The following is a 13664-nucleotide window of genomic DNA, read 5'->3' on the forward strand; positions in this document are numbered from 1 at the left end:
CCTGGGTGGAAGAGGCAGAGCTGGGAGCAGCCAGCCCTCAGTGCTGCCCAGAGCACACCATGCTATGTCCCCTCCAGGCAGCCCTCACAGCCAAGTGGAGCACACTGCATCAGTGCTCCAGCAGCCATGTAAGGGCCTGGGACTCTGGCCACTGATGCTGCTGCAAATCACTGAGCCCTGGGACAATTGCACCCTTTGCTTTCTCACAGGTGTAGATTTTTCACAATCCCAAATGATGTTTTAATCCTGTGTAAGTCTGTAGTATAGACCTGGCCTGAAGAATAATTACTAACTTAAATGTAGCACTGTCAGGCTCCAAAGAGAGTTCTGGCTATAGAGATTGGGGTGTGCATGGGGCATGAGCACTATTCAATTACATATTTATTATTGTTATTGTTTAATGTTTGTTTGAGGTCCTATTTTGTCAGCCACAGTATAAGTATATAACCAAGAGATGGTGCCAAAAGGTCTTACAATTCAAGTGCATGATGAAATAAATAGGGCGATGTGGGAGGGATGCGGGTGGCAAATGGAACACAAGGTAAAGTAGGGAAGTAGGGAAGAGATCACGTGAAGACGATGCATGGTTGCCAAAATGAACATTTTGATTGAGAGGGCAGTAATTCAGAGTCTAATGCAGAGGAAGATGCATGTTTCTATCAAGTGGAAGGTATCTAGTAGGAAGGATCTTCAAAACAAAAATTTTCTGACATATAAAGTACATTATATCTAAGTTTGAATACTTCCAAAATAGTACAATGCATAGAGAAGGAATGCAATGCACACAGTAGATCTATCTTTGAGCTCTTAACTAGAACTAGAAAAACAATTTTGGGAACGAGGCTGTGATTTTCCACAGCTGTAACAAAATGTGCAGGACTGTGAAAATACAATACATTTCCATGCTGTGGCTATTCCAAAGAGACTTTCAAATGACCTGTCAAGTGCAAAAATGTAGGTGTAAAATGAACTTCAGTGGTGAACTGAGAGGATCTCTTGCACTTTGACACATTAGAAATTGCACTTTTCCTGATATGTGTGAAATCTATTTATAAATGAGCAGGACTTTTTTGGGGGGAAGGTAGGGGAGAACAGCTTAAAACAGACAAGAGTGATCACCCCATTGACTCGCTTGGTTACTTTATTTGTAAACTGTTTAGAAAATATCCACAGTACAAGGAAAGTCACAGCTCAACAGAAGCAGCAGATAACTGAACCAAACTAGGAGCATAGTCACTCAGTCCATTCTCATTGGGTGCATCTATACTGCAGCATTTTTCTGGAAAAACAGCCTTTTTTTCTGGAAGAACATCATTGGCATCCACACTGTCATTGAGTTCTTTCAACAGAAAGTTGAAAGAACAGAGGGGGTTTTCCGACAGTGGTAAACATCATTCTACGAGGAAGAAGCCTTTTTCCAAAAAAGCTTTTTTGGAAAAAAGTGTGTGGACGCAGAAAAGGGAGGTTTTTTTTAAAGAAGAGGCCACCAGGAAATAACACAGGTGCCCTGGTGGCCACTCTGTCTAGAGTAATCACAACTTAAATGTGAGATAGAGTTCAATCAATGTGGACCCTCTCTTTCGAAAAAGCAGATCACTTCTTCATTGCATTTTTGCTGTGTGGATGCTCTCTTTAGAAGTAGCAAAAGCGGGGAGGAGTCCCGTGGCTCCTTATAGACTAACCGTGCATCTGACTAAATGGATCTTTGCCCACGAAAGCTTATGCTCCAACACTTCGGTTAGTCTATAAGGTGCCACAGGACTCTTCCCCACTTTTGCAGATTCAGACAAACATGGCTACCCCTTTGATCTTTTGAAGTAAGTGACTATTTCTGTAAGCTATTTCAAAGAGAATGATAATTGGACAGAAATAGAAAAATATAATGATGATCATGAAGGATGTGTAGCAACTGCGGTAGGGAAAGAAAATTTTATTTACTGTGAGTGAAAAAGGAAGAGTTTTTTAACCACAAGAAGTATCTCTCACACTCTGTATGTTTTCAACATTAAAATCCTTTCCCATGCTTAATCAGCCTTACTCTTCACTCTATAAATGGTCATCCCTCTTTTTAGTATTTTTTCTTTTTTTGTACATGCTCAATAGATGTCTTTTTTAAAATGTATGGTTATGGCCTTTTTGCTGGTGTTCAGCTGTTTGCCTGTTTAATTCACATATGATTTAGTCCTGGATTTCATATAAATATTAATTAATTATGAAAATGCCATGTTATCTGCAGTGATATAAGTGAATTAACTATATGGCTCATTAAGATTAACATTTCTATAAAAATATGTAGTTCATGAGAATTAGAGAAGGCAATAACATCCATTGACATATTAGAAGCATATCCACTTTTTAAAGATTGTCTGCTTATATTTTAAAATGTTATTTTAAATTATTTTGTTTGCTGTTATCCTGTCTGTGTGAAAATTGGTCTATCATATAGGAAGGTTTTGTAGCTTTTTTCAAGCTAATCTGATTCTGAATTTAATTATCTCCTCTGGGACCTCCTATATTTGGTAATTTAATACATTGATTATTTTGAAGATCATAGACATGTAGGACTGGAAGGGACCTTGTGGGAACTTTTATTTCAGAGCCCTGTACTCGCAGCAGGACTAAGTATTATCTAAACCACCCCGACAGTTTAAGCCCTGATGCTGGCCTCAGAAGTTGACTGAGAGCCAGTGGGACTAGACCATAGGCTTTGGGTATATCTACACTAGCCCCCTAGTTCGAACTAGGGAGGCTAATGTAGGCATTCGAAGTTGCAAATCAAACCCAGGATTTAAATATCCCGCACTTGATTTGCATCTTCCCAGACCGTCGCCATTTTTGAAATTTACAAGTCCGGACTAACTGTCCGCGTCTACACACGGCAGGGACCCGGTATTTTGAATTAAAGCCCCTAAATCGAACTACCTGTTAAACCTCCTTGCAGGTGCGGCGCTGCGGGGACCAACCTGGCAGTGCCCCAGCTGCTCTGTCCCAGGCATCCAGATTCAGCCGCTGTTGAAACTGACCAGCAGCGGCTGAATCGGACACGCCTGGGGCAGAGCAGCTGGAGTGCTGCTGGGTTGGTCTGGTAGCGCTGACCCTTGGCGTGGCGGGACCAACCCGGCAGCACCCCAGCTGCTCTTGGGGACGCCTGGGGCAGAGCAGCTGGGGTGCTGCTGGGTTGGTCCCGCAGCGCCGCTCCTCGGTGCTACTGGACCAACCCGGCAGCACCCCAGCTGCTCTGCCCCAGGTGTCCCCAAGTCAGCTGCTGCTGAAACTGACCAGCGGCTGACTACAGGAAGCCCGAGGCAGAGCTGCTCTGCCCCGGGCTTCCTGGAATCAGCCGCTGATCAGTTTCAACAGCGGGTGAATCTGGACGCCTGGGACAGAGCAGCTGGGGCGCTGCCGTGTAGGTCCCCACAGCGCCGTACCTCGCCACTGTGGGACAAACCCGGCAGCCCCCCAGCTGCTCTACCTCAAGCGTCCTGATTCAGCCGCTGCTGAAACTGACCAGCGGCGAGACAAGCCTGGTCTGCTGGGGGGGGGGGTGCACTAGCTGCGCCCCCCCCCCTCCCAGCAGACCAGGCTTTTCTTGCCACGGAGGACGGGGGTGGCGGGACCGCCGCGGCATGTCTCGGTGGTCTGCTGGGGTGGGGGCGCAGCTAGTTCGGGGTTCCCTCACCCCATTCTTAAGTAGGGATGTGACGTAAGTCGGAACCACGTAACCCAGGGATTGCCTGTATTAAATTGAATCCAAGGCTTGATTTGCAACTTCGAATGCCTACATTAGCCTACCTAGTTTGAACTAGGGAGCTAGTGTAGACATACCCTTTGACTGTGTCTACATTGGCACCCTTTTCCGGAAAAGGAATGCTAATGAGACACTTCGGAATTGCAAATGCCGCGGGGGATTTAAATATCCCCCGTGGCATTTGCATAAACATGGCTGCCGCTTTTTTCCAGCTCGGGGTTTTGCCGGAGAAAAGCGCCAGTCTAGACGGGATCTTGCGGAAAATAAGTCCTTTTTCCTCAAGATCCCTTATTCCTACTTTCAAGGAATTCCTTTTCAAGTAGGAATAAGGGATCTTCCGGAAAAGGGCTTATTTTCCACAAGATCCCGTCTAGACTGGCGCTTTTCTCTGGCAAAACCCTGAGCCGGAAAAAAGCAGCAGCCATGTTCATGCAAATGCCATGGGGGATATTTAAATCCCCCACGGCATTTGCAATTCCGACTGGTCTCATTAGCATCCCTTTTCCGGAAAGGGGTGCCAATGTAGACACAGCCTTTGTGTGCTCATTGTTACATGCACTTTGGAGGAAGTGGTAGCTACCTGGCATGCATTTCTCTGTTTCCATATTCACCTTCAGATACCATGAATTACAGAAATGAAATCAGAAAATCTTGTGGCTCAGGCTTTTTCCAGCAGAAACAGGTTTCATTTCTTAGGGAGCTGCAGGGAAAAGACACTTTATCACTGATGTTTCCTAGTTATCCCAGCTCAGTGAAGAATCAAACAGAATCCCCAAGGGTTTGCACGATTTTGACAAATGGCAGGTGTATACTTGCAGTGGAAGAGATGGCGCAATGTATATTTATTTTTTCAACCTATATTACATCAGTCTTGCCTGGGTTGAGTTTGAGCCAGCTGCTGTACATCAAGAAGGCAAATGCTGTATGGCTTTTTGTCAGTTTGACATCTTACTTGTGGTAGTGGTTGTATTGGTAGAGAATGATGCACTCCATTGGTAATGGAACCTCTCTATCTTACTGTCTCTTGAAATATTCTCATATAAAAAGAAGGGATATTAAGGACTCTGTGAGGTTCCTTTTCAGGAAAGAGGCAGAGGAAGAGTTACCCATCACCACTCTCAGGGTTATGTGAGGGAGAAATGATTGGAGTCATAGTAATGCTGCTTTAGCTACTCCATTTGTGCCTGGCATGCTGATTAGCAGTACCTTGTGCTCTCCTGTGTAAGCATAGAGTTTGGAAGGGTAATTCCATTCACTCCTTGGTCTCTCTGCTAAGATGACTGGTGAGGTACCAGTGAGTGACCTCTTCTATTTATAAAACTATAAAGACTGCTAGCTTTGTGTATTTAAACTGGTGAACTTTAAGCAAAATTTTCCATGTTCAGCTTTACTAGTCCACCTTTGTTTTTATTTGTTAAATTTCCTTTTTAGGCGATCTTCAAGAGTACAAACAGTTTTACTCTTTTCATTGTTTGCAGGTTTCTAACCTCTATCTATATGACAGTGTGCTCATGTTGGCCAATGCCTTCCATAGAAAGCTGGAGGACAGGAAATGGCACAGCATGGCAAGCTTGAATTGCATGAGGAAATCCACCAAACCTTGGAATGGAGGTCGATCCATGTTGGAGACTATTAAGAAGGTAAGAAAGTGAAGATTGTAAGTTCAGTGTGCAATAAAACCCTTAAAAGAACCAACATGCTGCAATTGATCTTTCAGGTGAACTTCTTAAAAATGACTTAACCTTGATTTTAAGTTATTATGAATGAAACGACATGGTCATGAAGGTGTATTTCCTTCAATTGGTGATGTCATGGCAGTGTTTTGTGTAAGTCACATGGTGATGAATAGTCATGTAGCTTTATGCATTTTACCAAATAGATGAAACCTGAAGTAGTTGTCAGACTAGACCATAAATAATGTTTATATTCCTTAGTAAACATGCTCACATGGTTGTCTTTGAGGAAACAAGAGGAAAAAATGCTGCAAAGTATAATCTCCAATTTTGATTGATTTACGTTACTGTAAATCTGAAGTACTGCCGAGTATAGTTCATATGCCCACTCTGTCACTGTTCCCTGGATACATACACTTTTCTAGAAAAATGTTCATTGAAACCAAAGTTTCAACGAAACAGTATATGTTTGACATTTTATTTTGGTGAAAATGTTCTAACCAACTCTAATGACAACACTGCTTCATTAACCGTTTAAAATAAGGTTAAATAATTTTTTAGTTACGCCACTGTGAAGCTGGTGTGAGCTTTGTTCACATGGGTTTTAATAACACTAAAATACATTGTAGTCAGACTGATTCAGTAGCACATGACTTGCTACTATTTTTTTCTGGGCCAGAAAATGGTGGCTTCATGTTTAGTTTGGAAAAAAGAAGATTAAGGGGGGACATGATAGCGGTTTTCAAATATCTAAAAGGGTGTCACAAGGAGGAAGGCGAAAATTTGTTCCTCTTGGTTTCTGAGGACAGGACAAGGAGTAATGGACTTAAAGTGCATCAGGGGAGGTTTAGATTGGACACTAGGAAAAAATTCCTAACTGTCAGGGTGGTCAAATATTGGAATAAATTGCCAAGGGAGGTGGTGGAATCTCCCTCTCTGGAGATATTTAAGAACAGGTTAGATAGACATCTGTCAGGGATGGTGTAGACGGAGCTTGATCCTGCCTTGAGGGCGGGGGGCTGGACTCGATGACCTCTCGAGGTCCCTTCCAGTCCTATTATTCTATGATTCTATGATTCTATGTTTCTCACCAGAATTGAGGTAAATTGAATCATATTAACTGTGTTATCATTTCAGATTCAGGTAAGGTTCTGTCTGCTTTTTGCTAGTGGCTTTCTTTATGCAAGTTCCCAAGGCATTTTTCAAAATAAGCAATAGACATGTGTTTGCTCACATTCTCTTTTGCAGTAAGGTATTTTCTTTTGTCTAAAGCTATGTGTGAGCTATTGCAGAGCATATCAGGGCTGCCACATTAATTTAATTGCAAGCATTTGCAAGTCAAGTTAGGATACCTGGAGTGTGAAAGGTGCTTTATAAAAATTGTATTTTAATATATTTAACATTGTTTCCTTAGGGCCATATAACTGGACTCACTGGTGTTATGGAATTTAGAGAAGACGGCTCCAACCCCTATGTCCAATTTGAAATACTGGGCACCAGCTACAGTGAAACATTTGGCAAAGATGTGAGAAGGGTAAAGTTTCTTTTTTTTTTCCCCTGAAAAAGAGAGAGATCCTGCTTATCTGGGGAAAAGTGCTATGATTTAAAAAGAATGGAAGAAGTGCTTTTGCTCACAGTACAAAAGTCACTTAATACAGAAATAATGTTTTCTAATTTCTCATATACTTAAACCTTGAAAGATAACACTTTTATACCATCAGAAGGGAGGACTGCAAATTTCTCTCATATGTGCAGTATATCTTTATATACTCCATAAAGCTAGCATAATAGTGAAGACTTTCAGGTGAATTATAATATAATTGGCATAACTGAGACTTGTCCTAATCAGGAAACTAAATTAAATATTAAATTACCAGATCATATAAAGCCTTTTGACAGTCCTGTCTCTGTAAGAAGCTGGAAAACTGGAGTAGGCATAGTAATGTGAGAGGCTGAGGATATTATATTTGAAGACAGGGATGACATATCAAAACTGGCTAGTGGAGCAGACAGTTTGGAATGAGATGGAAGATAGGATTGGTAAAAATGATCATTAATATATGCTGTCATGAGATGAGAAATCTTAGTAGGAAATGTTCATGCAGATGGAGGACTGTAAATTAAGGTTAAAATATGAATAGGAACAGTTGTTTTTCTTTGGTTTTGATTGGAATGGAAGCTGAGAATGGTGTATATAGTGGCTGCCATTAAAGTATTACTTTTAAATAATTCACATTATTCTTATACTATGCAGAGCAGATCTGGCCAATTATTTTTTTCAGTTTTGACATCAAACCAAACATCAGAAAAAATACTTGGTTCAGTTCCCAAAATAGTGCTTGGAATTTGTCAGCAAATAGGAAAAGCGTGTTGGATGTGAGTATGCCTCCTTTACAACCTTGTGGCAAAACACATGCTTGATCTGTGGAAGTGCAGGTCTGAATCTCCACTCTGCAGGAGGAATCTGAACTCAGATCTCCCCTCTTCCTGATAAGCAACTTAATCGCCATGCTATGGGTTACTTTGGGTGGCCATCTCTCAATGTCTACTGATGGAGTTCTTCCACATTTTCTACATATTTAAATATTCAATAGGCCAAAGAGATGATGATATTATAGATGATTCTTATAACCAGATGATATTAAGATACTTGCCTGGGAGGTAGGAGATGCGGATGCAAATTCCTCTTCTAAATCAAGCACATAGAACATCACAAAGTGATAAAGGGTTTGCTGGCCTGGGAAAAGCTTTTCCCATCAGAATCAAGCAGGTCAAATTTGGAAATAGTTTCATTCCACCTGAATCTGCACTGTTTGGTGAATAACCAATTTTGTCTGAAAAAGCAGAGATGATAGTTGCTCAACGTTTGCAAAATGTTGCAGTTTTTCATGTGTCTGTTTGTTTTTACTAATAAAAATTAATCTTCCTGAATTTCTCTACTGGACAAAGGAGTAAAGATATACATCTACAGTCAGATTTTGAAAAAAAGTTGATAATTCCTTGAAATAGAAAGGATAAGGGGTTGACTGAAGTCTGTCTGGCTCAGCAATAACATTTGTGTTTATCCATCCAGATTTTCAGACACTGCTCTCTAATTTTCACAGACCTGTTTTTGAGATACTGTACCTTAAAAGAGTCTGATTTTCAGAAAGTCTGAGGGATTTGTACAAGGAGCCAATGTCCTGAAATGGTCATTTAAACAATAACAGGTGCATTCACATGTATAAGGATCCAGGGTTAGATGACAAAGCTTGTGTCATCCCTGCTTTGCCAAGCGGTATCTCTGAATGAGTATGAAGCCTGTCTTTTTTCAAGAGCGCAGAAAACAGTTACTTTTCAGACCACCTTACTGCATGTTCCACAATGCATATCTTACTGGAAATCCATAGGACAGAGGTGGGTAACAATTTTTGCAGGGGAGCCACTTAAAAAATACTGGTGTGTGGTCGCAGGCCAGCTATGAAAGGGTGGGGCTTTGGGCAGGAGGGGTGGGTCGGGGGCTATAGAGAGAGAGAAAGAGAGAATGTGTGTGTGTGTGTGTGTGTGTGTGTGTGTGTGTGTGTGTGTGTGTGTGTGTGTGTGTGTGAGAAAGAGAAACACTTTGTGTGTGTGAGACAAATTTTGTGACACAGTTTGAATGTGTGTGTCACAGAGACAAGAGAGCATCGGAGGGGTAGCCGAGTTAGTCTGAATCTGCAAAAGCGACGAGGAGTCCTGTAGCACATTATAGACTAACAATTTATAGGAGCATAATCTTTTGTGGGCAAGATCTACTTGCATCTGACAAAGTGGGTCTTTGCCCGTGAAAGATTATGCTTCTATAAATCTGTTAATCTATAAGGTGCCACAGAACTCCTCGTCACTTTTGCAGAGACAAGAGAGTTTGTGTGGCAGTGTGCATGTGACAGTGATTGTGTGCAGCACAGAGGCAGTGTGCCACAGACTGGGTGTATGTGACAGTGACACAGCGAGTGTGTGTGCTGGCTGCTGCTGGGTAAGTTTCTAATGAAGCCATGCACTGTCTCTTCAAGGGAAATCTGTCCTGTTCTGTTGTCATTTCCTACCCTGCTCTGCACTCCTCTGAGTCACATGCTTCAGACTACAGCAGCTGTGCTGACTGTATGTCTCCCTCCCGAGAGGTACAGGGGCAGGAGGACACCCTGACTTCAGCACTCCCCTCTCTCTTCCACCCCCCACTCTGCACAGCTAGCTTGGCTGCAGGTCAGAGCAAAGGGAGAGGAGAGGCAGCTGAACATATTTTTGAATAGGTTGTGTTTAACGCAGAACTGCACTATATTTGCTTTTGTTTGTCTATTTTTGTTCTGCTGCTGCCTGATTGTGTACTTCTGGTCCCAAATAAGGTTTATGATTGGTTGGTGGTTCATAACTTTGTTGCCTAGTGTCTATTCCCCTGGATATTTTTGTGGTGTTGCAGATACAAGCCTGTGAGACATAGTTTTCATATCTCCATTTACCTCTAGATTTGCAAGACTAAAGGGACAGGAAATGTTCTGTTTCTTTTTGCCAAAAGAATAACTAAAAACTCCACAGCTTAAAAATCTTCCAAGGAAGTGCATTTCCTGCAAGCCCTGTGTATAAAGGCACTAATAACTTAGCCTTAGTACCATACTCAGTACAGGTTCTCCTGCCTTAGGAAAGTCCGGATTGATTACCAGCAATTTCCTCTATATCCTAAAGGAGGACTGAGCAGTGGGATATATTTCACTGGAAAAGAAGAGGCTGTGATGACCCTATGAATGCATTTTAAAATGTAAGGTTGAGATTTAAGGCTTCCGGCTCCTAATGGATTTCAATGGAATTTAAGTGCCTAATTCCTTTATGCTCGTTTGAAAACCCCAGCCTATAAGTGTTACCGGAAAGTAGGCTTTATATGAGTTCAGAGGGGAAAGCAAATGCAATTTTAGGTTCAAGGATCATCATTATTTAAAAGTAAGAAATGGCAAAATAAATCAATCAAAAAGGCAGTATTATAGCCACTGAAGCAAGATGCATCCATGAATCTCTGCTGGTGACTTTTTAAAGCTAGGGAATTTCAAGAGGGAGAGAAATGTGGAGGCAGAGAAATGGTGAAATGAGAGAAATTGGCTTGCAGAATTCAGGTAGCCTTTTTTCTTTAAAGTGCTTCACGTGTTTTGATGTTTTCATTATATCTGGCAACTGTACTTGTAGGAAAAATGTTTTCTCTACCCTCCTACCTCCATTTTTTAAAGGTACCTTTAAGGATGTCTGGTTTAAACTTAACACCAAGGATAGCTGCTATTACACATTGTTACTTGAACCTCATCTGCTTCTTTCTTATCCTGAGCTAAGAGACCTCATTTGCAAGACTATTTTTCTGTTCAAAAATAGATTTTCTTCTGTTTTTGCTTATTCAGCAGCAATATTTTTATTTGTAATGCTTCACCATTAAAACCACTATTCCTGTCGGTGATCCATTTGTGTCTAATGGATACAACACTGCCCTAAGACATGGGGGCAGGTCTACACCTAAATGCTGCGTGGCACCAGTGCGGCTGCAACACTGCTGCTTTAGTGAAGATGCTACTTTGAGCTTCTCCCTTCATTGTAAGCGCTGTCTGCACAAGGGGTTATGTCAGTGTGACTACATCACTTAGTTGTGTGGATCTGTCACATCCATGAGCCCTGGACTGCCACCTAGGTAGGTTTATAGGGTAGATCTGGCCCTGCCACTGCTGTGTGACTCCTGGGCAGGCCCATCATCTCTTTGTGATTGATTTCTCCAAGCTGTAACAGGTTTCATGATACTGCCCTGCTTTGTACAGTGCTTTGAGATCTCCTGATAAAGGAGCTAAGTGGTGTTATTGATCACTTTGGGTATGTCTAGATTACATGCCTCTACCAACAGAGGCATGTAAAATAGGCTACCCGACATAGTCAATGAAGCCGGGATTTAAATATCCCCGGCTTCATTAAAATAAAAATGGCCACCACGGTGTGCCAGCTCAGCTGATCATCGGCACAGCGTGCGAGTCAAGACACGGATCGGTTGACAAGGGAAGCCTTTGTCGACCGCTCCCTTATGCCTTGTGAAACAAGGTTTACAGGAGTGGTCGACAAAGGCTTCCCCCGGGACCAAGCACAAGCCGGGGATCCTCCAGTCCGGCAGCAGCGGCACCCCCAGCTGCCCAACCACTCAGGCACAGGCTCCGCCACTGGGACCAGCTCCTTCGCCGGCACGTGCAGGCCGTCGAGCGCATCGAGGCATCGATTCGCCAGCGCATCGAGGGGGACCTGCAGTGGCGCCAGGAGACCTGAGCCGCCTTCCAGGCCCAGTGCACGAGGATGGCTGACTCCATCGCCACCCTCACTGCCCACATAGCCCATGCCATTCACTATAGCATGGCCTTATCCTATGCCCCCGCCTTCCCTCCCCTAGCACTGCCCATGCCCCCTCCTGCCCCTGCAATGCCCCCTCCTCCAATGCCCCCTCCTGCCCCTGCAATGGCTCTTCCTGCCGCCCCTGCAATAGCCCCTCATGCCAACCTCCCCATGCAGCCTTCCCTGATGCGGCCTGCCCAGCATGTCCAGGTCTGCCCCCGCAGGAGCGCTCGCAGGGGCCACCCCTCCCAGGAGTAGCTCCTCCCCCTCCCAATTGAAGGTCTCCTCCCCCTCCCAGTTGAAGGTCTCCTTCCCCTCCCCCTTGTAAATAAAAACATACAAGTTTTTCAGTTGAAAACAAAACTGGGTTGGTTATTGTGTTACTCGAGGTAACTGTAATAAATGATTTGAGATGCCAATTAGCCAACTAAATTTAAGAGGATTACAAAATGCGGACACCAAATTCTGTATCTATCACCGGTCGTTCCTTTAAGTGGTCATTGGTTTGTGGCGCATAAATAAATACTGACCCTTTTAAGTAAAATTTAAACCACAAACTATATTAACATAGATAACAAGCAAGCAAGAAAGGTTAAAAGACGCACACAAAAGAATATGTACATAGTCTAGACGCAGGGACGATTGTAGTGTTGCTGGCAACCTCAATCTTTTGGTCCTTCCGGGCCTTGGGAGAGGAACAGCCAGGAGATCCCTCGATGAAAGACGACGGCGAAGCTGGCAACCTCAATCCTTTGGTCCTTCCAGGCCTCAGGAGAGAAACAACCAGGAGATCCCTTGAAGACGACTGGAATCAGGTACACTGACTCAAGCCTTCCGCACGAACCATGAACCCTCTTCCTGTTCTTCGGGACAGCTCGGACAGGCGATGGTGGCCTAAACCCTAGCATAAACTAAAAGAAAAACCCTAGCTACGTCCGACGCACCCAACAAACATTCACAATGACAGCCGATGTGCTTGGAACCGTCGCTTTACAATTGGGGGGAGGTAAGAGGAGGGGAAGGGGAAGGGTAGGGGATGGCAGGGAGTCATATGGGGAGACCGAGGAGAACCTACTATGGGGCTTGTGCGAACATGCCCATCAGGGCCTCTCGGACGCACACCCCATTCTGGTGTGCCTGGCGGATGGCAGCTGTGTGGGGCTGTTCAAACGTCTGCGCCTCAGCTGCCATCCATGCAAGGAGGAAGGCCCCCCCGCTCCGCTCCACAATGTTGTGGAGCACGCAGCACATGGCCAGTACCTCCGTTGCATTCCACTCACCCATCTCGAGACGGGTGAGCAAACAACGGAAGCGGGCTTTTAAGCAGCCAAAGGCGAGCTCCACCTGATTTTGGGCCCAGTTGAGGCGGTCGTTGAACCGTGCCCGGTTCTGGTCTGGCCGCCCCGTGTAGGGCCGCATTAGCCAGGGCAGCAGGGGGTAGGCTGCAGATGGGCATAGGCACATCCCCGACAGTCAACTCCCGCCGGGGGAAGTAGGTGCCTGCGTCCAGCCTGTGAAACAGTCCGGAGTTGTGGAGCATGCGGGCGTTGTGTGCCCTGCCGGACCAGCCCGCGTAGACATCCAGGAAGCGGCCCCGGTGGTCCACGAGGGCCTGGAGAACAATAGAGCAGTACCCCTTCCTGTTCGTGAAATGGGCTGCTCGATGCTCCGGGGCCCAGACGGGGATGTGGGTTGCATCCAGGGCTCCCCCGCAGTTGGGGAACCTGAGGGCAGCGAAGGCGGCCAGCGTAGTGTCCACATCACACAGGCGGATCACTCTAGGGAGCAGGACGTCATTGATGGCGTGGATGACCTGCAGAAGGGTGCAGAGAAACACAAGGGAACACATCACATAAGGCAGGGGTGAGTGTGTGCTCCCTTGC

General features: G+C 44.5%; 1 protein-coding gene across 2 annotated transcripts in view; it reads left to right on the top strand.

Annotated features, from left to right (window-relative positions):
• The window catches only part of GRID1 (glutamate ionotropic receptor delta type subunit 1), a 1044532-nt gene that overhangs the window by 841173 nt on the left and 189695 nt on the right, over positions 1-13664 (top strand). For both annotated transcript variants that reach the window (XM_089780067.1, XM_075934836.2), the window contains exons 7-8: positions 5227-5388; positions 6836-6955. In XM_089780067.1, coding sequence (XP_089636193.1) covers positions 5227-5388; positions 6836-6955 — 282 coding nt within the window. The remainder of the gene's footprint in view (positions 1-5226; positions 5389-6835; positions 6956-13664) is intronic.

Source organism: Pelodiscus sinensis, chromosome 8 (assembly GCF_052426305.1).
Source record: "Pelodiscus sinensis isolate ZL-2025 chromosome 8, ASM5242630v1, whole genome shotgun sequence".
Classification (NCBI taxonomy): domain Eukaryota; kingdom Metazoa; phylum Chordata; order Testudines; family Trionychidae; genus Pelodiscus; species Pelodiscus sinensis.